This window comes from Takifugu rubripes, chromosome 15 (assembly GCF_901000725.2).
Source record: "Takifugu rubripes chromosome 15, fTakRub1.2, whole genome shotgun sequence".
NCBI classification, from domain to species: Eukaryota; Metazoa; Chordata; class Actinopteri; order Tetraodontiformes; family Tetraodontidae; genus Takifugu; species Takifugu rubripes.
This window is the reverse complement of record NC_042299.1, coordinates 5,661,711-5,685,869: the sequence shown is the minus strand read 5'-3', so window position 1 is coordinate 5,685,869 and position 24,159 is coordinate 5,661,711. Positions and strand designations below refer to the sequence as shown.

The window sequence follows — 24,159 nt, the reverse complement described above, 5'->3', positions numbered from 1 at the left end:
TACAATTTGGGAAGTTTCTGAAGGGTTGACTTTTAAATATGTAAATTCACATCATCAAACTGCATGAAACACAACAATGGAAACAGTTTTCACATTATATTCAATAAAAAAGAAGAGATGAGTCAAGGGGAAACTTCAGTTCAACGGTTTTCAGTGCTTTTGGGAGAGTTTTTCCTCATTTTGTGGTCAGCAGCTCAGTGTCGAGGCTCCCAATTGGGGATCCTGTCATGAGTCTCTGAGTCGTCACCTTCTGTGGAAGAACACGTGTTAAAGGTTCACCTGCATAGGTTAGCATCTCTTTAATGGGTGCGACTCACCTCAATCTTCATCTTCTTCACCTCTGCCAACATCATCCTGTTTTTGGATTATTTTCTTCTCTTCCTCAACCTTTATTTCAGATGATCTGTCCTCTCCTTCAGGTGATCCATTCTTTATCTGCTCATTCTCCTCACCTTCTTCACCTGTTGAATGTTTGACTGCTGCTTTTTCTTCTTCGTAGGTTTTGGTCTCAGTGTGACTTATTAAAACTTCTCTTATATCCTCCTTTACTTCATTTATTAGTCCATCTTTCTGATCTTCTCCTCCTCTTCCCTCTTCATTTGCAGAATGAGACACGTCTCCTCCTTCGTTGGCATTGCTGATGTCTTCTCCACTGCTGGGCTTTCTGTGGCGGCGGGAGGGAGGACGTCGTCGAAGGGAGTGGCGAGCTCTGCCCTGGAGAAAACCAACAGCAGGATAGAAGTAAGGTCATAATGATCTCTTCATTATCTTTTGAATCAGCCAAAAGTGGGATTTTACAGTGTTTATGTGACATTGACCAATAAAAACACTGCAGTGGGTGTCACAAGGTCATCTAACCCAATAACTGACCTTGATGCTGGTGTTTGACAGTGTAGACCCCTCCCCCACGACGGGAGGCTCTTCAAAGGAGGCCGGGCCCTCTTCCGTTAAAGGTGAGGTGGGGACGGGACTGGTAGGTGTTTGTGGGGAAGAACTTGTTACCACGCTACCAGAGGCAGAGCCAGGAGAAGGCAGGGGGAAGGCTGGGGGGAACATCTTGAAACCAGGACTCTTTGGAGAAGCCATCAGGGCCCCAGGCGACAAGGCGAGGTTGGCCTGCATCAATGATGTCAATGGGATGTCAGAGGACAGCTCTGTATACACAGCAACCGAACACAGCTGTACTCACCTGAAGTTTCTCAATCAGAGCTGAGTTTCTCTTCGCTTTGGATGGTTGAGGAGAGGTGACACCTGGAGGCTGAACACATGCACGCACACAGCTTTACTTTAACACGAATGAGTATCAACATTCATGAGGGATGGTGATCAGTCTGCTCTACTCACCTCTTGCTCGTCTACTTGTGTCTTGGGGAGCTTTAAAGAGCGAGGAGGTCGGCGTCTGACTGGGTTCTCCTGGAGGTAAAACCAAAATAAAAAGCTAATTTATGTATTGAAACACTGTGTAATAACACAGTAACACAAGTACCACTCTCTACCAAGACTAAACACTATTAATAACTGTAAATGAATATTTGTGTAATCCAAAAAAATAACAGCTGTAAGAAAAACTGCACAGAAATGTAGAAACCTGCAAAAGGTCAGAAAGCTGCCACAAATGGACACCAGACGTACAGAGCGTTTATGTTTAAAGAATGTTCAAAACAGACACGATCTGCTTCAAAGTGACACCAAATCTGACCAAAATCACAGAAGTAAACGAACAGTTTTGTTGTGTGTTCACAGCTGGAACATGTGAGCATGATGAAGCATGATGAAGCAGCAGATGAGCTGAGCAGCAGTTTTTTGCATTCTTTTACTCAGAAGTTACAACATTCTGCCAGTAGAGGGAAGCAGATTTACTGAGATTTGTAAATCTATTTTTACTTTCAGGATGCAAACTTCAAATGTTAAACTCACCAGTTCTTGTCCTGTAGCATCCTGGTGATGAGTCGAGCCTTTAAACCTTCCCACCAGCTCAGCAACAGAGCGGCGACATAACGCCTCCTCCTGCAGGAAGGACAGTCAGGTAATAGGTGTGATTTTATTCAACAGTTCCATTCCTCCATTGTGATTAGCTTCATAGAAGTTTAGTTTACAACATGAGGGGCTCTACACCCGCTGGTTGTTAGTGGAAATTATGCCGATATTATACCACCATTAGCTCTCTAACCATAATGCTAATACCTGCTAATGCTAATGCTAACTCTCAGCCAGCTATGGGTCACTTTCAGTGAGCAGAGGGGAGCGTCAACAGCATTGTTGCCATGTTGGGAGAGGACAGCTGCTCATTAGAGGCTCAGCAACATGACAACATGCCACACATGTTTCTTCCCCTCCGTGCACAAGCACGGGCCGTCAGCCACTGTGGGTTCAGACTCTGTGCTGACATCAGTAACTGCCTCTGAAAAGTACTAAAATGAGATGTTGAAGATCAAGGGGAAATAATGAAGGGGGGAGGGGAACTGCTGGGACGAGGTGAGACAGGCCGAGATCTAACCTCAGTAGCTGTGGTGAGATCGATGGTGCCCCGCACCTAAATCATCTATGATACCAGCTCCACCACAGTTTGGTCCCGTCCTCCCACTACACATTTTTAGAGTTAGGAAGGAAAGGAAAAGGTGATAAGTAGTTTGGGGACTGTGGCATCCTCCTCTTCTCGTATCCTGTTTAAACACACACGTGTTTTGTTTGAGACCAAACGGTCTAGGGACCAAAGGCCAGGTCCTGATTTAGGTTCTCAACTCTGAGCTGAAGCATTGACTCAGCAGATTTCAGAATCTGTTCACACCAAGGACGAGCTGACTCAGTCAGGATGTCGCCCAGAAGACTGTGGGGGGCTGAGATGATCGTGTCCAGCCAGGAGACTGAGGAAAACATGCTGGATTAAGACCGCCTGGCATGTTGCTCGAGGAGGGAGGTAGAGGAATACAGGAGCTTTTAATTCTCCATGACCTTCAATGGTTACTGAAGCTCCACTGCTCCAGAGCTGAGTGACACTGAGGGACTAAATATATTCCTGATCTCAGCTTCTGGGGCAGAAATCACTGGTACTATTTTTGATTTGCACGATAAAGCCGATAATGGAATGGAAAGCAACATCTGAGCAATGCTTTTGTTTGAGGAGCAGCCTGACGATGAAGCTTCTTTTGGTGGGTCCATCAGAACAAACTCAACAGGGTGCAGACGCAGCAGCAGCTGCTGCTGCTGCTGGGCCTTATCCCAAGGGGCTGACATAGCTGACATTCAACAGATAACAAACACACACAGACACTCACACACGTACACACACACACGCTGTTTCTGTCTTTCCAGTGTACCTGTCCTACAAACCAATGGTGTAATGAAACAAAACCGTTAAACCACTTCCTCTTTGAGTGTTTGAGTGTTTTGTATATGGTACACAGTAAGGACCAGAATACACATTTCACTAGCAAAGTGAGGACGTTTGGGCTGGTTGTTACAACTTCAAATTGCTGTTTGAGGTTGGTGAAGACTTGTTTTAAGGTGAAGGTTAGAACTGGGTTCAGGGTTAGGGTCAAGCTGTTGTGACGTTACACTGACAATCTTGTGCCAATAAGAGCAATGTGTGTGTGTGTCTGTGTGTGCGCTCGCGCGTCTTTCCTGTTTTGTCATTAAGAATAGCTGCTGCTCCTGCTAATTAGTTTGTTTTCCTGTGATTATGACTCCCATAATGCAACACTACCACTTTATGAGGATGATAAATGTCTAGGTTTACTTGTGTGTTTCCTAAATACATTAGGATATTTGGGAGGGTCATCAGGTAATACATGAATCTCCAAACACTGAGACACTTAGTAACAGCAATTGTGCAGGCGGTGGTTAATGCTAGCTAGAGTGGAAAATACTGCAGCAAAGCCTTTTTTCAGCATGTTTGCATTAATATGTCATTCAATCAAACATGCATATATGGTTTTAGCTCTCATGAATTATTTGTCTTTATCGACAGTGTTTGTGTCAGTGTTTCCGGAAGATTAGCATCAGCGACAGTTTGTGCTGTCAAGATACCCTTAAGTTACTGCTGCTGAAAACACTCTGGAGCAATAGTGTTTCCTGAAGACAGTCACATGTTTTATCGCTACACGGACACTCAATTATCATAATAAAGATAATACTTATTCTAGTAATGGTATTTCTCTGTTGTCGTATTAACATTGAACATGAACCTGCAGAAATATCAGCAACATTTTTACAGCTTTTTTTTTTTTTTTAAATTGCACTTCGGTGACATGCAAGGACACTCATGAAAACACACATTTCAGTCAGTGTTTTCAGTGTACTTTTGCAGTGAGGAATCATGTGTCAAGTGTGGCATCATTAGAATTTAATCTGCAATGTTTTATCATGGTGAGAAGTGACTTGTGATCCACAAATATGTGCTGCATTCAAAGACTGTTGGAAAATTTAGCTTGAAGTCAAACTGCATAAACTCTTTTACAGTTTCACATAAACCATTTGCAAGAAACAAAGAAGCTCAAACACTTGCAGAAGAACTGATATTTGGTCTTATCTGTCAACAACAACACTCAGAAGAGAAGTTTGAGTCGATGAAATTAACCTGTTGTTTTTTGTAATTTTCAAACAACAAAAGTTTTCTGAGAAAGAATTGGTGCCATTTGTTGAATTCTGACAGGACAAATAAAAGAAGACACAAAGTTATTGCGACCTACCTCCATCCTGCTGCTTGGCATTTATGTCGACTGTCTAAGCGCGTCAGTTAAATATAGAAGTGTGTGTGTGTGTGTGTGTGTGGGGGGGGGGGGGGATGAGGGGGGAGCGACGGAGAGCAAGAGGGGAGATGGAGGGAGAGATGGAGGGAGAGATGGAGGGAGAGAGCAAGAAGCAGCTCATGTTGTCACATGTTGATTTCTGTCCCTCATTTTGCCACCACCTAATGTGATTTTTGGGGCTAAATTGTGGAAGTAAAAGAGTAAATTAGAGTGTTGAGAGTGCAGCAGGTCTCCTGTCGGAGGGACCAGGATGTGTGTGAGGGCCCCTCCAGATTAAAAGAAAAAGGATGAGCGTCTGATCGGGGTGCACAGATCTACTCTGAATTAAACCTTCACAATCAAAGACATGTTTCTTGTGATTGACTTCGAACAGTAAGCTGCTGCAAACATAAATGTAAAACCATTTTAAAAACAACACAAAAGTGTGCATTTTATTTGAAAATCAAGCCTGAAAAGTTAAATTAATCTTGAAGTCCTGTGAGTTTTGAGGTGAACAGTTCAGCAGCAATAAAACCGTTGCTGAGAGAACAGCTGGGATTGTTTCATCCTGCACAGCAGATGTTTATTGGAAATTACACCTGCTGCATTTCCTCTACATCCTTTTTTTCGTTCCACAACACATCCTCCAGAAATGAGATGAGATGAGATGAGATGAGATGAGATGAGATGAGATGAGATGAGATGAGATGAGATGAGATGAGATGAGATGAGATGAGATGAGATGAGATGAGATGAGATGAGATGAGAGTGCGTGCATGTCGCCTCATCGTCTGCAGGGTCATTTATCATCTCGGATGTAAAACCTCAGCTTTGGTTTTGATGTTGGATGAGATCTTTGGAATATTTTACCAGGAGTGCAGATATTGAAATGCTGTTTTTACTAACCTTTTTCATGTATCGTTCTTTCCACGCAGCTCTGATAAAAGCATTCTAAAGGGAAGTTGAAATAAGTTTCTTTCATTTCTGCTTTTTTCCTTCACCAACTTTGTGTGTTGCGTCAGGCTCAAAGCCACTGAATCCACGGTTTGTAAATGACGGTTTGATCTGATGTCTTGAGTTTCCTGTTGCAGCAACGTTCTGGGAGGTCCTTCGATAACAATCAGTCAGCTTGTTGTTCATGAATAATCTTCTCCCTTCAGGTGTTTTACAGTCTGTCTTTCGTCCAATCATCACTGCTGTTTGGTCCCTGAGCTGAAACAGGAAGTGATTGGAGGGGAACGTGACAGGAAGTCACAGTGTTTATTAAGAAGGGAGCCTTATAAGGTGAACACACACCCTCAGAAAGACTCTTAAGCGAAACAACATCCACCCAGTCTCTTTGACAAACGTCTCACGTGACTGTGGACATGTCCTGACCAGAGTCTGGGACTTGAATCAGGACTTATTCGACTGGACACTGGAGTTGACTGGAAAATAAACAAAAGTCTTGTTAAAGTTTGAATCATATTGGTCTTTAGTTGGGAATTTGATTTCATGCTCCAAATTTGGCACATGGGCGTCTCAGTGGACATTTGAAGTAACTTTTACTTTGAAATTTCTTCAGTTTGAAATGAGGATTTATTGTTAAGGTACCAACGGTGGTCTGGGGTTTGTCTCATGCCTAGCTTGTGTAGTAGCGGGCAATGGCCAAAATGTTCCCAACATGAATGCACTTGATGTTATGATCCACTGCATTGACATGGTCAGTAAAAGATTTCACTTATTTTGTCTTGGTTCTAACCCAAGTGTCATCCACAAATGAAGTGGAAACCAAGGCCCAGACCTGTTTTCTGGAAGTCGGGGCCTTGGTTTCCACTTCTTCCCTTTGAATGTAGCCTTAATTGTATTCAAATATCTACAATAAGTACAATTATATTTGCCCCATACATTATATTTGTTTTTATACAAAGCATTTCTCTGAGCTTGTAATTATTTTCTTGTGGAAGTCTTGAGAGGTCTGTAATATTGTTTGTTGTAGTTACAGATTTTCCACCAGGGGGCACTAATGAGACCACACGACTCCTTAATCACCGTTTCCAGCTCATCGCCTCAACCTGCTGGTCAAACGTCCACATTGCAGCCAGGTGACGCGCGCGCGGACAACTGTGACGCCCCGATGACCACTTCCGGTTTATATGCAACGGTGTTTAGGTTTGTTTTTTATAATTTGGATATTCAACTTTTGAAGACATTTCAGTTTGATTTTGAGGGAAAATCAAGTGCAAAGCAAAAAAAAAAAAAAACTTTTAGGAATAAGAGATTTAAAAGCCTCCAGGAGTTGCAATAAGTCATTATTTTTAGGAGTGTAATTAAACATAAGTATAAAGTACAGTCACCTATATTGTATTCTTGATTTAGCCTGAACTATAAACATGTGAGATATGTTTGAGTTTCAGGAGATGGTATTTACGTTTGGGTGGTTAATGAAGTCTGCTCTCACCGACAGCTGTTCTCTTTAAATAAACACCACGAGGTTTCGTGTAAATAACTAGATTTAAAGCCTCTGAGCAAACACCAGTCAGCTGACTTTCTCCTCTGTTTCATGTCCTGTTTTTTGTCCTCAGGTGATACAATCAAATGTGCACTGATGGAGGACAGAGACATCACTACTTAACTTAACTAAATTCTTCACTTTTAAAGCTCTTTTTCTTGTTCAGCAATTTTAAATACTACAAAATCTAGTCACTGCCTTAAAAGGCACATCAGTTTCCAGATCAGGCCGTCAAACAGGAAGCACCTGTTAGAGAGCAACCAGTGTTCAGCTAGGACCCGACAGGAAAAATGTTAGCCTGATTTAACTAAAAGGTGTTTCTCCCTTTAACAATCAACCAAACCATTGCTCCACCCCTCTTCCCCCCACCCTTGAGCAGCTGTTTCATGGAGTTGCTGGTTGCAGCATGAATTTGACTGAAGACGATTTCTTTTTTTTATTAATTTTTGTCACTAGAGAAACATACAACACAAACTTTTTGCATTAGCAGGTTTCAAGGTGCAGACATAAATGCTCAGAAAGGTCCTGTGGGCCCTCATTTCCTCCTCTGGGGCTTCTTTGTTGGCTTGGTCTGTGAGGTCCAGGTCTGACCTTGATTGGAAAGATCATCTGAATGAACAGAGTGAAGTGCTGGAGTTACTGTTCCCTGTGAGTGAAGAGCTGATCCAGGTGACCCGTACATGTCACCTGGGGTCCTTTAGTGGCGTCCCTGCTTTTTCTTGAAGATCTTATTAAAAGCTTTTCTCCTCCGGCTGCTGGATGGATCACTGTCTTCGAACAGATTATCTTCAGTTGGACTTCTCCTGGCTGGGAACTGTACAACCATCCCTCGGCCATTACCAGAGGAGCTGGAAGAGGCAGAGGAGGAAAATGCCACCTGGGCATCAGTGTTGTCAGAGGTGAGCCAGAGCGAGCGGGTCGAACAGGAGGAAGCGAGTCCATCGATGGCACTACCCCTCAGCTCCCCGAGGCTGGAGCTTTTCTCCAGTCCTCCTCCTCCACTGACCCTGGAGCTCAGACTCTGCAGGGGGTGGAGCCTGGAGCCTGACTGGAGGCGGGGCTTGGAACTGTACAGGTCTCGTGCTTCATTTTGTGAGAGAGGGAGGGCGGAGTCAGAATCCGAACGACTCATAATATCTCTGAAAAACAGAGAGATGGTATCAAACAATAAAGGCTTATTAAATTAAATTAAAACAGCAATAGGCCCGCCCCCAAAAATCTATTCTCGCCAGATAATCTCCTATCCCACCTAAAATCAGAGAGAAAGAGCTCAGTTGTGGACAACAAATTCAGCAGGTGGGGAAACCCACAGATGGAAGAACACAGAGCAGCCACCAGAATGGGACGCACCGGGCAGCTGGTTTAAAAGCATTTCAGTTATTGAGTTAAGTGCATCAATGCTACAGCTACACACTGGACAGATGTTCAGAGAGTTTGGTTCTATTGCATTTGGTGACCAGTTTCTGTTAGTATTAATAATTGCGCCACCTTTCTACTAACCACAAAGGTTCAATTTGAATAAAATGTTACACCTGGATCGAGCCCAGTGTATCTCTGTTCCCGTTACCCCAATGAAAAGAGGGAAGGTACAGAAGGATTCTTTTTACATTTCCCCTGTTGTTAGTACAGAAATACTGGAGCATGTGACTGTGGGAACATACAGGTTCTCCAATGAGCCCATAAACTCCTTCAGTCCTATATATTTTTCTGAGGCGTCTTCGCTAATTCAGAAATCCAAGACCACCATGTGTCTTTTAGATCCCATCCCAACACACCTGTTGAAGGATGTTTTACCATTGATAGGCAGTTCTGTCCTGGACCAGATCAATGGTTCTTTAGTGACAGGTTTTGTACCCCGGTCCTACAAGGTGGCAGTGATTAAGCCGTCGCTTAAAAAACCATCACTGGATCCTGATGTATTAGCAAATTATAGGCCAATATCCAACCTTCCTTTTATCTCTAAAGTTCTTGAGAAGGTGGTGGTGACTCAGTTACTGGAGCACCTGCAGAGGAACAGCCTGTCTGAGATGTTTCAGTCAGGCTTTTAAATTAGTCTCTAGAAGTGCCTTTTTTCACCTGAGGAACATCACAAAGATTAGGAAGCTACTGACGCGGCATGATGCTGAAAAGTTAATTCATGCTTTTGTTACTTCTAGGCTGGACTATTGTAATTCTTTATTATCAGGGTGTCTCCAGTTGATCCAAAATGCTGCAGAGTTCTGACAGGTATTGACAAAAGAGATCACATAACTCCTGTAATGGCATCGCTTCATTGGCTGCCTGTTAAATTTAGAATAATTTTTAAAACCCTTCTTTTGACCTACAAGGTCCTCAGAGGCCTAGCTCCATCCTACCTGGAGGAGCTAGTGATACCTTACCAGCCCAATAGACTGCTCCGCTCTCAGAATGCTGTTCTACTTGTGGTTCCCAGAGTTTCTAGGAGTAGAATGGGGGGGGCGAGCATTTAGCTACCAGGCCCCTCTGCTATGGAACCATCTTAAAAGTAGCGATGGAGTCAGCCTCCCGTACCTGGACAGGGAGGGCTGACTCCATCGCTACTTTTAAGATCAGACTTAAAACCTACCTCTTTGAGAAAGCTTATTGTTACTAATTCTGTAGTTCCAGTTACTATCATAGATAGACAAATTATCATACTTAGGGGGTCGTCTAATCATTAGGTCACATCTTAGCTATGCTGTTATAGGCCAAGGCTGCCGGGGTCCGGAAAAATGATCACCTGACAGGCCTCTGTCACCCCACTGGATCATGGTTTCCTCTCCTCTCCTTTCCTCTCCTTTCCTCCTCCTCATCAAGCAGACTAGTTATGCTGATTCCTGTGTAGTTTTTATGCCCCCCCCCTATTCATTTACAGGTATCGCCGCCTTCGGAGCTGCATGATGACCTCCGGCCCCGCTGACCCGTTGTATAGTGTATTTTTGTGTGTGTTTCTGTGCTCTGTGCTCTGTGCTCTGTGCCGTGCCTCTCCTCTCCTCTCCTCTCCTCTCCTCTCCTCTCCTCTCCTCTCCTCTCCTCTCCTCTCCCCCTCCCTCTCTTTCTTCCTCTCCTCTCCTCTCCTCTCCTCTCCTCTCCTCTCCTCTCCTCTCCTCTCCTCTCCTCTCCTCTCCTCTCACTTTACCCAGCCGGCCATCAGTCCCCCTACATGAGCCTGGTCCTGCTCAAGGTTTCTTCCTGTTAAAGGGGAGTTTTTCCTTGCAACTGTTGCTTGTCTGGGGTTAGGCCCTGGGATTCTGGAAAGCGCCTTGAAACAATTTTGATTGTATAAGACGCTATATAAATAAAAATTGATTTGATTTGATTTGATGTAGAGTAAAATACCCAAAGCTACTGGAGCCACAGTGTTGTTTCTGCCTTGTCACAGCTCCCCCTTCAGGTGGGAGGCTGGAAGATGCATGCAGAGAGTGAAAATGAGAGGAACGGAAGAGCAGCGAGGAGAAATGTGCAATCCCTTCAGCATGGGAAGAAGAATGGTGAGGAAGGGACGATAGCGCAGAGCCAATGGAGGGGTGAGACAAAGAAGAGAAAAGGGAAGCAGAGGGAACCCGGAGGAACTCCAGCTGGCCAATGGAGTGACTGCGGTTCGGTCGGCCACTGTGAGGGTGTGCTTCCTGCTGAGGACCCAACCCTTGAACCAACCTCTGAGAACTGAAGGTCAGAACTGGTTCTGCCATCCTCTGTCGCCGGGGCATCAGACTGGGAGCTGCAGGAGAGAGAAGCTTTGGTGAGTTGGGCTGGTTTGGGTGTTTTAAATTGGTTGATACAGGAAACCGATTCACCGTGGAAAAAAGGAAATAAAAAAGTGAAGAGTCACAGGAAAAATGACTGTCTGTTCACAAAAAGCACATCTTAAATACAGAGGTCCAAAAATGCCCAAATCAAAACAGAAGAATTTAGAGATATGCCAATTATTAATTAGATTAATTTGTTCATCCTCATTTTGGGCAGTCTGGCTTCCTGGAATCATTAATGAAAATCTAGTGGATTTGTAGAGTTTTGTAATAACAGAACCACATTACAAATAGTTTTCTTTCTTTATAGTTTATGGTGGCTTTTTCTGTCGGCTAATCCAAAGTATTGGAAATCCAAATGCACATTTGCCAGGAGCCAAATTGAAATGATTTTAGCTTCAATTGTGCAGCGCTGTGGACCTTAAAGAGGATGTTAGTGAGAAGAGGAGGAACATTCATGATGAGTTTCCAGGTGCTCGGACAGGAAGAAGATGAGAAGTGGAAATGGGCTGAGGAGGGTGAGGGAGCCTTCACATGAACATCTGCATATTCAAATCAAAGTTATTTACAATGTCACTCGTTCGCATTCGCATCGACTTCCTGGTTTTATCTACTTTGGCAGCGAGTATTTTAGCTCACAAGCTATGCTGATACAAGAGCAAATGTCTAGAATGTCCTTGAATGTTCATGTGAACGCGGTCATGTGATCAATAAACCAATCAGGAAAGGGAAGGCTAACGTGGGGTGAGGCCAACCAGAGTCTTTCCATGGTGATTGGGTGTCTGCCATCCCACTCAGGGGCCAGAGGTCGCTCACTCGCCGGTCCATCTGCCAAGCAGCGTCTGGCGGAAGCCAATCAGGAAAAAGATGTCAAGAAAAAGGAGCAATCAGATGGAGGGGTGAAGGTGTTAAACACGCCTCGGGTGAGTAGGAGAACTCTCAGACTGGCCTGTGAGCTGAGCACTGCTGGTTCAGTCACCATCGCCCCATTCAACAGCTGCTAAGATTCTCCCCCTCTGAATGTTTGTCCATGAAAAACACACGTTGCATACTGTACATTTACATTGCAGCGTCCCGGGAGACAGGATGTCTTCATCCATGTCGTCCAGGTCATCGGAGAGAATGAGGTGCTGAGGGGTCGGAGGTCGCAGTCCAAGGAAGGCTGGGTCCAGGTTGAGAGCAGCAGCCAGAGCTGCCAGACCCGGGTTGTTGACCAGGCAGAAACCGGTCAGAGATTCGATCTGCTGCCAGCGGTGGAGCTTCTCCCGTAGAGCCGCCGTCACTTCAGCGAGAGCCTGTCTGAGGAGCAGAGGGTGCATTCACACAGGTGGCTGCAGCCTTTACGTGTGCTGTTCGATAAATGTGTTCACATTAATCTTCACTCGCCATTTCTATAGAATCCCTTTTTCCTTCCTTCTTCTCGGTCCAGCTTTATAGTTACCTTTCCAACGTTCTTAGACCCCCCTTTTGTTAAATAAAGCCTAGTTAAAACCACCCCGGTCATTTGGGCTCAGCTTGTGTGTTTCTAGAACCCCTTCCAAGAAGTTCCCCGAGAAACTAAAGAAGTTTTTCCAGGTTTCACTCACTTTGCTGAGAGGATCTTGTGGTCAACGTCATCCATTGAGGAACTATGTGCCACATGAAAGGTACCAAAAAGAGAGCTTTTCTTCTTCTTGATCTTCTCTGCCTGAAAGACCATCATAGCTGCTGTCACCACCTTCATCACCAGTCTCACCCAGTGTTTCTGTCCTCACCCCCTCTCTGGCCTGAAGCAGCTGCCTCTCTGCACTCTGTTTCTTGATGTTGTAGTACTGAACTTCGACCTCGTGCGTCAGCTGAAGCCACTTCTGCAGACAGTCAGGTGGAGGCAGGCGCGCCCGTGACTCCAGCTCCCTCTCGGCCTTCCTCAGGGCCATACGAACCTGCCGTGAACACAACTGAGGGTTTACACACTTGTTCATGCTTCAGCTGATGTGGTTACACCTGCTGGACTACCTGCTCCAGCTCCTGCTCTTCATATATCTGTTGGCTCCTTTCGGTCTCTGCTCCTTCTCGAAGTTCACGCAGGCGATGGGCCTCCTCCTTGGCCGAGTCAATCTCGCTCCGCAGCTCCTCCTCCACCTTCACCTTCTCCACCTGAACACAGCGCTGCTCCTCCTGAGCCTTCTGCAGCCTGAGAGGAACAATCATCACTGCAGCACCAGATTGACTATTGTCATAGAGACAGACTCTGTGCCTCATAGATGATCGACCCCTCTTCATTCCACTATGACCACAGCTGCATCCTCGGATACAAAACTGCAAATACTGCCACACATACAATTGTTTTTAAAAAAACCTGACAGGAACGACAAGTTTTAATCCTAAAAATTCTGTTGGTTTACTCCCATAATCATTAGAAACAGTAGTTTATTATCACAGTAGTGTCATTTCTTTTTCTCTGTGGTGTTTAATGCTAAAACGACTTGTATGTTAATACTCATTACCAGCAGGGGGCGATGTGCTTTTTACTGCAAGGGGGCAGATTGGCAAAATTCTGCATTTCTGCTGTGTTTATGTGAGACGTTATGTAACTGAGCACCTAAAAGAATTACTGCAAGTTCCTCAAGGTGAGGTAAAAGTGGTGACAGAATTGTAGTATTATTAGATTGTGATACGCAGCTGCCTACAGTAACAACAGGGGAATTCTCCAGTGTAAGTGCAGTCATATCAGCATAGGTGTGATCGTGGTCAACACACAAACTGCTGTTTGTACTAGTTCCAGGTCCTGTGACATGAGGAGTTTAGTACTAAAAACAGTAAAAGTGGTGTCAGGAGAACATTCGTGGAGTACAGCTGTAGACATAGGAGCAATGGTACATTTACAGCACTAACAGCAGTAGGAGGACAACAATAGTAATGAGAGTAGTAGCAGAGCTGTAGAAGTATTTCATACAGTAGCACACACACACACAGCACTGTGTCTGTCAGCATACACATATTTGTGTGTAGATTGTCTCCACAGGAACTTCTGTCTTAAGTCCCTATATGGTCACAGAATATCCAGTCTCTTCCTTGCCCACTCTGCTCTCTCTCTCTCTATCACACACACACACACACACACACGCACGCACGCACGCACACACACACACACACACACACACGCACACACACACACACACACACAAAGTTTGGTTATGATTTTAACATGTGTCTTTCTTTCTCTCTCTCTCTCTCTATTACACACACGCAGAGTTTGGTTATGGTTTTAACATGTATCTTACTCTCTCTCTATTACACACACACAGATTTTGGTTATGATTTTAACATGTGTCTTACTGTCTCTCTCTCTCTCTATTACACACACACAGAGTTTGGTTATGATTTTAACGTGTCTTTCTCTCTCTCTCTCTCTTTGCCTGCCTTTCTTCCACTCTGTCATGGTAATAATCTGCCTGTCTGTCAGGATTATATGAGAGAAGCTCTTTATCATCACCACTTTAAATCTTCTACGAGGGTCATGGTTCACAACCAGAATGCACAACTATGAAAACAATAATTGATATTTCTTTAATTCATTCTTCCTTGGCTACTGTTTCTGTCCTTGATGGCGATAAAATAACTGGTATTCATAAATAGCTGTCAATCATCACATTTTACCTGATTTATTTCATTTAATAATTAAAGAGACTAAAGGTACATCTGTTAATGGGAGGGACTAGTCTTCTAATTGCAGTCAACTACCACAGGGCGACCAAGATGCATCATCCACGTTTATATACATTATTATATATAGAAATATATGCTAATAAAAGTGACTGTTTAGTCCAAAGCTGGGGGGGGGTGTAGTGGACTAACTTCTCCTGCAGCTCCAGCAGGCTCTGCTCAGCCCTTTGCAGACCCTCCAGGTCTTTCATCAGTCTTCCCAGGTCACTGCGAGACTTCCTTTTCTGGATGTAAGCAAAGTAGCATCCGCCCAGCGCCATGAGAATGGACATCACCAGAACCAGATCCTTCCACTGGTTATGTCTTCCTGCTGACACACATTACACTCATTCAAAAACCGGCAGCCCCTAGCCCAACCATGTGAAATCACACTCCAACCTGGAGGCGGTCCGAACAGCACGATGTCCAGAGCTTTGAGCTGCAGCTTCTGAGCGTGACTCCTGTCCAGGATCCTCAACAGAGTCACGGTCAGGGTGGTGTTCTTCACCGCCAGCCTGCAACCATTTAATAACATTTGAGCACTCACAGACAGAGAGAAGACAAGGAGACGCTTGTCCATCAGTCAGAGTAAATACGGAGTTTCACATCTTTACTTGGACCATAAGAGAGAACAGCTTGATTGAGCTCTTTATGGTGCCAAAGCAAACATTCAGCACAGCGTCGGTTGAAACCCCAGACGGTCCTCGCGACTATGGTCTGAAACGGCCAGTGTCACCTGGGTAGGGCCTTTCCATCCAGCTGGTGTTTCCTGAAGCTTTCTGTGTACTGAGGAAGCTCCACGCTGATGAGTAGCCAGTCCTCCACCTGCTGCAGGGTCCAGTTATACACTGACACACAGACACATACACAGGTTGTAGTATAATCTAATGTAACAAAGGTTCATTTTTCCGATTTCAAACTTCTCCAAATTGTGGATAGGTTTGACACCTAACCTGATTTGCTTCACAAGGCCGCAGCCATGGTTACCGTGTTCAGGAGATCGCGTGACCTCACCTTCAGAGCTCTTCCAGGAGGACCACATATCCTCCAGGCTGATGTGGAGGTCGACACGGTGGAAGCTGCTGTGTTTGGCTTTGGAGTCATGGTACTTCAGGTCCTCCCTAAGAAACTGAGCAGTGGCTGTCATTAGCATTAGCTTGCAATAGCCGAGTCTATCAGAGTGTGTGGTGGTGTTCACCTCACCTCATCTGTCTCCGTCATGTCCACCGTTCCATCGTCATCTTCGTCCATCAGCTTGTGAATGCTACAGATGGCCTCAAAACTCAGCAGAGCGTTCTCATCCTGACAGAGCAGCTGATCTATCAAACACAGACCTGCAACAAGGTTTGGGTCACAATTCTGAAGGATGAACCCTGTTTGGACTTAATTTTCCTGACTGAGCAGGAATTACCACTTAGAAAAAATCTGTCAGTTTGATAAAAAAACCACTCGTTTCTAGCTGTCATCTTTGTTTGGGTGAAGGAAGAAGAGAGACATCCAGAGAGGAAATCTGAGTTTTATTGAGCTCCATGAGCTGGAACATTGCCCTAAAATAGGATATATTTTTATTGTTTATTCTAAAATTTGCTTTTATTTTTATACTGCAGGGAATTAAAAGAGGCAGGGAACAGTTACCAGTTCCACCAACACAGTGGTGAAAATGTCTGACAGGAAGCAGACATTCACATAGTTTATATTGCCTATGTAGATCCTCAATCATCCACTTCATAGTTATCCAAGCTTTCTGTGTCAACTGGATTTTTTTCTTCTCTTGAAGATGTTTTGCCTTCCATCCCGAAGGCTTCTTCAGTTCTGAATTCGCTGGGGGCCGAGCTTGAAAATATAGCAGTTGTGGACCATTAGCATGCTAATGATCTGGGTGGTCACCTGAGAGTCGTTGGTAGGGTTGTTCACCTAGTTTTAGTTGAGGTGTCTCCCCTTTGTCTGCTGGCTCACATGGGGGTGAATCACCTGATCTCCTGAAATGGTGTGAACGTTTGGTTTGTTGTTGGAAGGAGTGGAGGACTGCATTGTATATGGGTGATAGGAAGTGCCTTAGCCCACCACCTCTGTTTAAGGATGGTTTTTCCAATTTGACATGGATAGCTTCCTTGACACCCCTCTCAGAGCTGGTACACCCGAAGGACAAGACACCAAGACATAGACAATGTAATGTTGTTTATGCTGTACAGTGCCAGGAGGAATGCAAGGAACTGTACATTGGTGAAACCAAACAACCTCTCCACAGAAGAATGGCACAACACAGACATGCCACCTCTTCAGGTCAGGACTCAGCAGTCCACTTACACCTAAAGGAGAGCGGGCATTCCTTTGAGGACAGCCAAGCACGGGTACTGGCCAGAGAAGACCGATGGTTTGAGAGGGGTGTCAAGGAAGCTATCCATGTCAAATTGGAAAAACCATCCTTAAACAGAGGTGGTGGGCTAAGGCACTTCCTATCACACAATGCAGTCCTCCACTCCTTCCAACAACAATCCAAACATTTGGGAGAGTCACGTGATCGGCTGGACAAGATGGCAGCCCAGGCTTACTGCTCTCTGCCCGGCGTTGTCAAATTGTTAATTATTTAATTAATAGCTACAGGTTTCTACCTCAACATTTTATGTTGGTATAAAACATATGCCGATGATGTCTTCCAAGAAAAATGTCCCGAGCGTCTGTCGAGACACCGACATCGACGCCATTGCCGAGTACATGATGCATCATTTCTTGCATCATTTCTTTTAGATATGATTGTGTTCTCGATTCAAAAGGGTAGATTTTCGAGGGATGTTAACACAGCCCTCATTTCCCTACTGCTGAAAAAGGATAAAGACCCCACTGATTGCTCTATCTACCGTCCACTCAGCCTCCTAAACTCTGACTTGAAGATTTTTGTTAAACTCCTTGCTCACCGTCTTGAACGTTACATGCCGTTGTTGGTCAACCCTGACCAGGTAGGTTTCATAAGGTCATGTCTGGCAACTGATAATGTTAGGCATCTTCTTCACATTATTGAGGCAGCAACAGACAACAAAACACCTATGTCTGTACTCTCACTGGATGCCATGAAAGCTTTTAACTGTTTAGAGTGGCCATTCTTATGGTCTGTCTTAGAGACAATGGGCTTTGGCAAGAATTTTATTGGAATGATTAAGACGCTTTACTCAAATCCTTCTGCTCAGGTTTTGACTGGTCAAACGTATTCTTCTCCTTTCTCAGTTTCCAGGTCCTCACGCCAGGGCTGCCAGCTCAGCCCTGCGTTATTTGTACTTTCTCTGGAGCCTTTAGCCGAAGCAATTCGTCAATCTAATTTGATCTTGCCTATCTCTGTCTACAACACCCAGCATCAGCTGTCACTATATGCGGATGATGTTTTATTTTTCTTAGAAAATCCAGCTCAATCTACACCACACCTACTGGCTATTTGTGAAGAGTTTGGGAATTTATCAAGTTTTAAAATTAATTGGTCCAAATCTGCTCTCCTACATCTCAATGAGGCTGCTAAATCCCCTGTCCTTCCAAACAACATTCCCATAGTACCACACGTTACATATCCAGGAATTGAAATATTCCCTTCTCTAAACCAGATCACTAAATATAATTGCTCAATGGTTCTAAACAAAACATTAAGGGATTTGGACCGATGGGTTGATCTTCCTATGTCTATCCGTGCCCGGTTCTCTGTCATCAAAATGAACATCTTGCCCAGAATCAACTTTGTTAGCTCTATGATTCCCATCCCTTCCCCATCTGATCATTTCAGCAAGCTCCAATCTGCAACCGCCAAATTTATATGGAACAAAAAGCGCCCTCGTTTGAAACTGTCTGTCCTGCAGAGAAGGAGGGAGGATGGTGGTTTAGCAGTACCTGACTTTAAGCTATATTTCTGGTCATTCGTGCTTAGGCCCTTACTCTCCTGGTTTAATCCTCATTCTTCTGTCTCCTGGCGCATGCTAGAAAGTAATGCAGTTCAGCCGTGGACTCTTCAGGATGTTCTCTTTAGCAACATTTCTAAAAAACAGTGTCAATTCCGTTTTGGCCCCCTAATTTCTTATCTTGTATCGACATGGAGACAAGTTGAGACACACTGTCGTCTGGCTTGCAAATGGCACCCCTTTTCCCCAATTTTCAACAACAATGGTATTTTAATAGGAGGAAGGCCTATTGCTGCTCCCCAATGGCAACAGAGGGGTGTTTGCTCTCTTAAGGATATCTGCAACGACTCTGGGTTACTTTCTTTCAATGATATTAAGGTGACTTTTGACTTGCCAAATTACTCTTTTTTCTTTTACTTACAACTAAGATCAGCACTTAAAGCACATGGTATGCCCTGGCAGTGCTCTTTACCGACCCACCCATTAAGAGACTTGTTTACTAAACATAAAGGTGTTAAGGGCATGGTCTCTAAATTATACTGCTTTTTGCAAAGGGACCCAGCCTCACTCCCCATCGAGAGAATTTGGAAAAAAGATTGTCCTGACCTTGCTCAGCAGTTTGATTGGAATATGGTCTGGTCCAGTATAAAGGAAGCATCTCGCAAACCCAGACCATCAACATATCCATTTTAACTTTTTGCATAGAACATACCTTACCCCTATTAAACTTCATCATATGAAAATTATCAATGACCCATATTGTAAACTGTGTTCTCTGAAAGCTCTGGGCCCTTACATCCATATGTTTTGGGACTGCCCTCCCGTCCGAAGTTTCTGGAAGAATATTGCTGCTAAGTTATCTGACCTGACACATGTAATGGTGCCTGTAACAATAATAAAATAAGATTTCCAAACTAAAAAAAAGACTAGTTTTTGCTGGACTAACAGCTCGATGTCATTTACATGGAGCTTTCAACTGCTCGGATTAATGGCACAAATGAAACCACAATCAACATATGGCCTAGCACCGCTGAGTCCTTAAGAAGCATGACATAAAATCTTATCTCCTCTAGCTCTTCTACTATAGTCCCTGCGGTGTTTTCTTCTTTTTTTAGTGCAGTCCCCTCCATCTTTGTCAATATGTGAATTTGTGTTTTTTTTCTCTCTGTTCAACGGTGCCTCCACTGTATTTTGTCCTATGGCATGTTCTTGGCCTTGGGCTTGTTTCTTCTGTATTGTTTTTCTGCCTTTACTTGAAAATAAAAAATTTGATCACAAAGAAAAAACCAAACCAAACATTTACACCATTTCAGGAGACCTGGTGACTCACCACCATGTGAGCCAGCAGACACCTCAATTGAAACTAGGTGAACGACCCTACCAAGGACTCTCAGATGACCACCCTGATCATTAGCATGCTAATGGTCCACAAAGGCTATATTTCCAAGCTCTGTCTCCAGCAAGCTCAGAACTGAAGAAGCCTTCTGGAGAGAAGGTGAAACGTCTTCAAGAGAAGAAAAACAGTCCAGTTGACACAGAAAACGTACCTTGGACACAGATTATATTCCATTGAGATTCTTGTAGTGGTGCTAGCTGAAGCTAACTAAAGCTGCAGTGAGTCCACCCACAACACTGGTTAAACAGAGCAGATCTTAACTGGTTCAACTGAGCGACAGCTTCACACCTAGATATGGACATTTCAATCTCCAGAACATCTGTGTGTGTGTTCTTGTACATGCTCATGCAGAGTCAGGACATTCTATCTGATGCACACAACCTCAGGTGTGTTTAACAGTTCAGGGTTGGTTTCAAGCTTACCGTCGGGGTGTTTAGCTATGCTTGTGAACCCTCCAGTGAACCCTCCAGGCTGCAGGTGTTATCGATCTTACCAGCAACAGATTTTAGCTAAAGTGTAATATCGCATTTATAGGAAGAGGGCAAGTATTTAAGGAAGGAGAAGCTCATGTTAGGTTATAAACGTGATGATGAAATGCAGTGATTTTACACTTAATACATGAATTTCCTTTTTCCACTGAAAGGCTGAAGTTTCAGTGCTTTTTCACCGCTGAGAATCTGCAGCAACATCAACTGGCATGAAGAGCTCAGAGGTCAGAGAACTAATATGCAGCATCTTCGCACGGCAATTTCCACATACAAACACCTGTTTGACAGCCTGTAGAAAACTAAAGGGTCCAATGCCGTTTTCCTGGAACCTAAAAGACTTAAAATACTTAATTTGGTGCTAAACAGAGCAAACTAAACTGTGGCAGGAAAAAGGGTGTGTGTGTCTGAGTGTGTATGTCTCTGTGTGCGCGTGTTCTGAGTAAATATTAGGGTGCTCCAGATAACACCGTGCAGGTTTTCATGCTGCAGCTTGTTTTCCACCACGTTACACTAGAACGATGTCTTCAGAACAAAGACACTTGATTTGAATTTTTAGGGGAACTCTGATTGTAACCCTTTTATTCATATTAAGCCTCAACCTGATAACCTGGTGCAGCCTTCCTTTATCATTTTTATCTGTGTGGGTGTTTAATACCCTTTCAGAGTGGACGGCTGGGCGGACTGTCACAGCAACAGCACACATAATTAAAGATGCAACAAAAGGTGGGAGCACCATTAAGTCAGTTAATCCCAGTATAAATCCCTCGGAAAACCTGCTGTGGCTTCCTATGACACCACCAAAGAAGTGAGGAGAGTGAGAGGTGAGGAAAGAGCTTCTGAGTTTAGTGCTCAGATTAACAGCAGCAGCTGTGAGGATAAAAATACAGAGATAATAGAATGAAAGACAGGAAGGTTGAGTCAAAGTCATGCATTCAACATCAGGCTGAACACACTCCAGCACAGCAGGAACCTCCCATCGTGCACTTTTCCAAGATTCTGCTCCCCACAGAGTAAGGCAAGCCTCGTACTCACGGGCATACACACACACACACACACACACACACGCACACACACACACACACACACACACACAGGTGAAAGAGTGAACAAATGATGTTGCAATAACAAGATGTTAAAGTAGGAAACCAAAGTGTTCAGGACAACAACAGCCAACATGTCTGTAAGGCTGTGGATTTGAGAGAGCTCCCCCTGGTGGCAGACAGCCGCTTTCATGTGCCTTCAGCGGTTTATTGTTTTATTTTCTTCTAAAAGCAGAAGAAGATGGCAGGACCTGAATGCAGCTCAGTGGCAGCAACTTACAACATAACGTCTCATTGAGTTTGTTTTGTTGTTGCAGCTCTGTTAGCACCTGAACCTGACAGTAAAGGAAGGACTCTGATAAACCCAGCGGCTGGTTCTATAACTCGGTGACAGCTTCTCTGACTCCTGCAGGAACAACAACAACGAAGAGTTTACAAGAATTCTTTCTCCATGTTTCCTGCAAGATTGTCAGAATGTCATCTCCAGGAAGTTGTGGTGAGCTACTCACTGTTGCAATTTGCACACACGCGCGCACGCGCACGCACACACACACACACACACACACACACACACACACACACACACACATACACACACTGATTTCTCTCCGTGTACTGTGTATAAACCATAAATGCTTCAACTGATGCAACAAAGATCAATCAACACTGACAAGTAACAAAGTTTGTATTTGAACTTGCAGAAAATAAGTGGTTTCACAAATTTGTGACACTTCTGACATCCTGATAATTCATGAATGCTATCACTAACATGCTATTGTTAACATGCTAACACAAATGTTCCTATTTTTCAAACTCTAAGAAGTCAAAGATAAACAAATATTCCAGGTTTATTCCCCACTGAAGGATCAACCAGAGCGCCTCGGATCTGGCTTTCAAACTATAAATCATAACTTTTTTACTCATATCTGTAACTTTAAGAATCAGAATTCTGACCTCCAAATATTTTTTTTTCTATGCATCTAAAGATAAATTTATAGAAGAAGGAATTGAGAATCCATGTTTCAGAAATGAAAACACTTGAGTTTTGATATTCACAATTTTTCTATCTTACAAAAACAAACACACCTGGAACATTTCCTACCTGAGGCTGTGTTGCTAGGGGAAACCAGATGGGTGTGTTGATGGTCCAGGTGGGCGTGGTCACCTACATCCAGTGAACTGTCAGCACCCACAAAAAGTACACACAGTGTGCATGCACACACCAGCCACGAACACACACTCTCCATGTCTAAAAATAAGAAAAGAAGGTTTTTAAAGACGGTTTACATCATTTCAAAATAAAAGAGAGCTTCGTTTTCATCTAAAGTGATAAATATTATCCACAAACTGTAGATGAGGATGCAGATTAAAACTTCCATGCATCTAGACTCCACAATGACAGTAAGGGTCAGATGTAAACTTTCAGCACTAGTGTTTTGGATGGACAGCCTTCTTTCCCTTCACTGCCCAGTCTGCTCTGGGAACGCTGGTGAACCAGTTAGACTCCTGCTGCGCGCACTTGATCATTAAGGAGTTCAGAAGGTGGGATAAAAAAAAGAAAAAAAAAGTGGGAGATTGGGATCTAGACTTCCTGGATGACACCCTAAACGGCCTTCTCCTTGAGCAAATGACCTCTCACTCATATCAGATGTTGATAATTAATGTCATAATTACATAAGAAAACAATTAAAGACGATTATTCATCTGAAAAAATAAACAAACGTTTTTAGCGGTAGCGTCATCACAGATGGCCAAAAAAAGTTCCCACAGTGTTTAAAGCGTTCGCGGATCTGAATTAAAGAACCTATCAGCTGATCAAACCGGCCGATCAAACTTCCTCTGAGGTCAGAGGTCAAACAGCTGCTCAAGTTCTCATCAACCTTCCGGCAGGAAACCGCGTCTCGTGTCGGCAGAGAGGATCACTTACCTGTGCTGCCGCTGCCCGCTGATCAGTCCATCGATCGGCTTTAAGAGATCCGACCACGACGCTTCAGATCTGACAGCTTACGCGTTCCTCAGCGCTTTGCCCCGCGAGACAAAAGTGGTGCTGGAGACAAAAAAAAACCACAACGATTTGCTGCGTTCAGGGACCAACATGAAGCTCGGAAATTAGATGCACATTTAAAAGACGTATTACGTTTACTTCGGTTAATTTAACAAATTGTCATCTACCTGTATTCAAATTAATCAAATATTTTATATTTATATAAAAGGTCGCGTGGAAAAAGCCTTATTATGAAACCCAAAATACTGTACAGCAAGTGATGAAAATCATAAACGACTTTTCTCTTTTTTATTAATTTAATCCATTTTACCCTTTATTGGCGAAGTGTCATACAGGCCGCCTGGATTCTTTTTCTTTCTTTTATTTTTGCCATAAAAGAGCCAGAAATCATGTTATGAGTGATTACTTTTGGCCCTTCTTTCAGAATAACCCAAGCTTTCAATATCTAGCAATATGTAGCATAACAATGTTAAGACAATGTAACAAATGCTTAATATAATAATTGATCATTTCCTTCCGAATTTGTCCCTACTTTATTTACTGAAACGGTTTTGGGAAAACCTACTTTGTGACCATTTCTATAACAGCAAAGAACGGCGCTGCGTTCAATGTTCCTTTGAGAAGTGTGCTCAAAATAGCTTCCAACAGTTCAGGGCAGCAGTTTTATTAACTTGATCTATTTGTTTCTAAAGAGCGAATAACAC

At 43.7% G+C, this 24,159-nt stretch overlaps 2 protein-coding genes and 1 long non-coding RNA gene across 14 annotated transcripts; 1 reads left to right on the top strand and 2 right to left on the bottom strand.

The window, feature by feature from the left end:
* Positions 1–10: 10 nt before the first annotated feature.
* Positions 11–5,657, bottom strand: dub (duboraya). Of its 3 annotated transcripts, none has more exons than XM_029848953.1 (7): positions 5,634–5,657; positions 1,918–2,007; positions 1,345–1,413; positions 1,190–1,258; positions 871–1,116; positions 318–714; positions 11–250 (listed from the first exon to the last, which is right to left on the bottom strand). In XM_029848953.1, exons 1-6 carry the CDS (start codon positions 5,640–5,642, stop codon positions 319–321), a joined length of 879 nt encoding a protein of 292 aa, XP_029704813.1. In that variant the 5' UTR covers positions 5,643–5,657; the 3' UTR covers positions 11–250; position 318. The 3 variants fall into 3 exon arrangements, with proteins under 3 accessions (XP_029704813.1, XP_011609386.1, XP_011609385.1); XM_011611084.2 differs by lacking the exon at positions 5,634–5,657 and adding an exon at positions 4,689–4,749 and having other exon boundaries at positions 11–247; XM_011611083.2 differs by lacking the exon at positions 5,634–5,657 and adding an exon at positions 4,689–4,747.
* On the top strand, positions 3,177–11,479 carry LOC115252793 (uncharacterized). Of its 4 annotated transcripts, none has more exons than XR_003891122.1 (5): positions 3,177–3,482; positions 5,888–6,011; positions 6,706–6,878; positions 10,598–10,957; positions 11,375–11,479. It is a non-coding gene; the product is annotated as an uncharacterized lncRNA (long non-coding RNA). The 4 variants fall into 4 exon arrangements; XR_003891119.1 differs by having other exon boundaries at positions 11,275–11,479; XR_003891121.1 differs by having other exon boundaries at positions 3,177–3,504; positions 11,275–11,479.
* Positions 7,632–23,785, bottom strand: LOC101077194 (stromal interaction molecule 1-like). Of its 7 annotated transcripts, none has more exons than XR_003891115.1 (15): positions 23,378–23,785; positions 22,553–22,699; positions 15,852–15,982; positions 15,663–15,777; positions 15,385–15,496; positions 15,048–15,163; positions 14,802–14,979; positions 12,960–13,137; positions 12,719–12,886; positions 12,551–12,651; positions 12,022–12,263; positions 11,704–11,806; positions 11,385–11,506; positions 10,873–10,936; positions 8,281–8,357 (listed from the first exon to the last, which is right to left on the bottom strand). XR_003891115.1 is itself a non-coding variant. In XM_011611088.2 (14 exons), exons 2-14 carry the CDS (start codon positions 22,695–22,697, stop codon positions 7,916–7,918), a joined length of 2,076 nt encoding a protein of 691 aa, XP_011609390.1. In that variant the 5' UTR covers positions 22,698–22,699; positions 23,378–23,770; the 3' UTR covers positions 7,632–7,915. The 7 variants fall into 7 exon arrangements, 5 of the variants coding, with proteins under 5 accessions (XP_011609390.1, XP_011609391.1, XP_011609388.1 ...); XR_003891116.1 differs by having other exon boundaries at positions 12,028–12,263; positions 23,378–23,779; XM_011611088.2 differs by lacking the exon at positions 11,385–11,506 and having other exon boundaries at positions 7,632–8,357; positions 11,720–11,806; positions 14,802–14,976; positions 23,378–23,770.
* Positions 23,786–24,159: the final 374 nt, after the last annotated feature.

What these genes read in the sequence shown, in the direction of transcription:
- dub (XM_011611084.2), bottom strand. Translation starts at nt 4,709, where the DNA reads ATGCCAAGCAGCAGGATGGAG. An exon ending in ATGCTACAGGACAAGAACTG is followed by an intron (nt 1,414 to 1,917) that starts GTGAGTTTAACA and finishes TTTTACCTCCAG; the next exon opens with GAGAACCCAGTCAGACGCCG. An exon ending in TGTCAAACACCAGCATCAAG is followed by an intron (nt 715 to 870) that starts GTCAGTTATTGG and finishes GGTTTTCTCCAG; the next exon opens with GGCAGAGCTCGCCACTCCCT.
- LOC101077194 (XM_011611086.2), bottom strand. Translation starts at nt 22,697, where the DNA reads ATGGAGAGTGTGTGTTCGTGGCTGGTGTGTGCATGCACACTGTGTGTA. An exon ending in AAGAGCAGGAGCTGGAGCAG is followed by an intron (nt 12,887 to 12,959) that starts GTAGTCCAGCAG and finishes TGTTCACGGCAG; the next exon opens with GTTCGTATGGCCCTGAGGAA. An exon ending in CGGGACGCTGCAATGTAAAT is followed by an intron (nt 11,807 to 12,021) that starts GTACAGTATGCA and finishes GGCTTCCGCCAG; the next exon opens with ACGCTGCTTGGCAGATGGAC.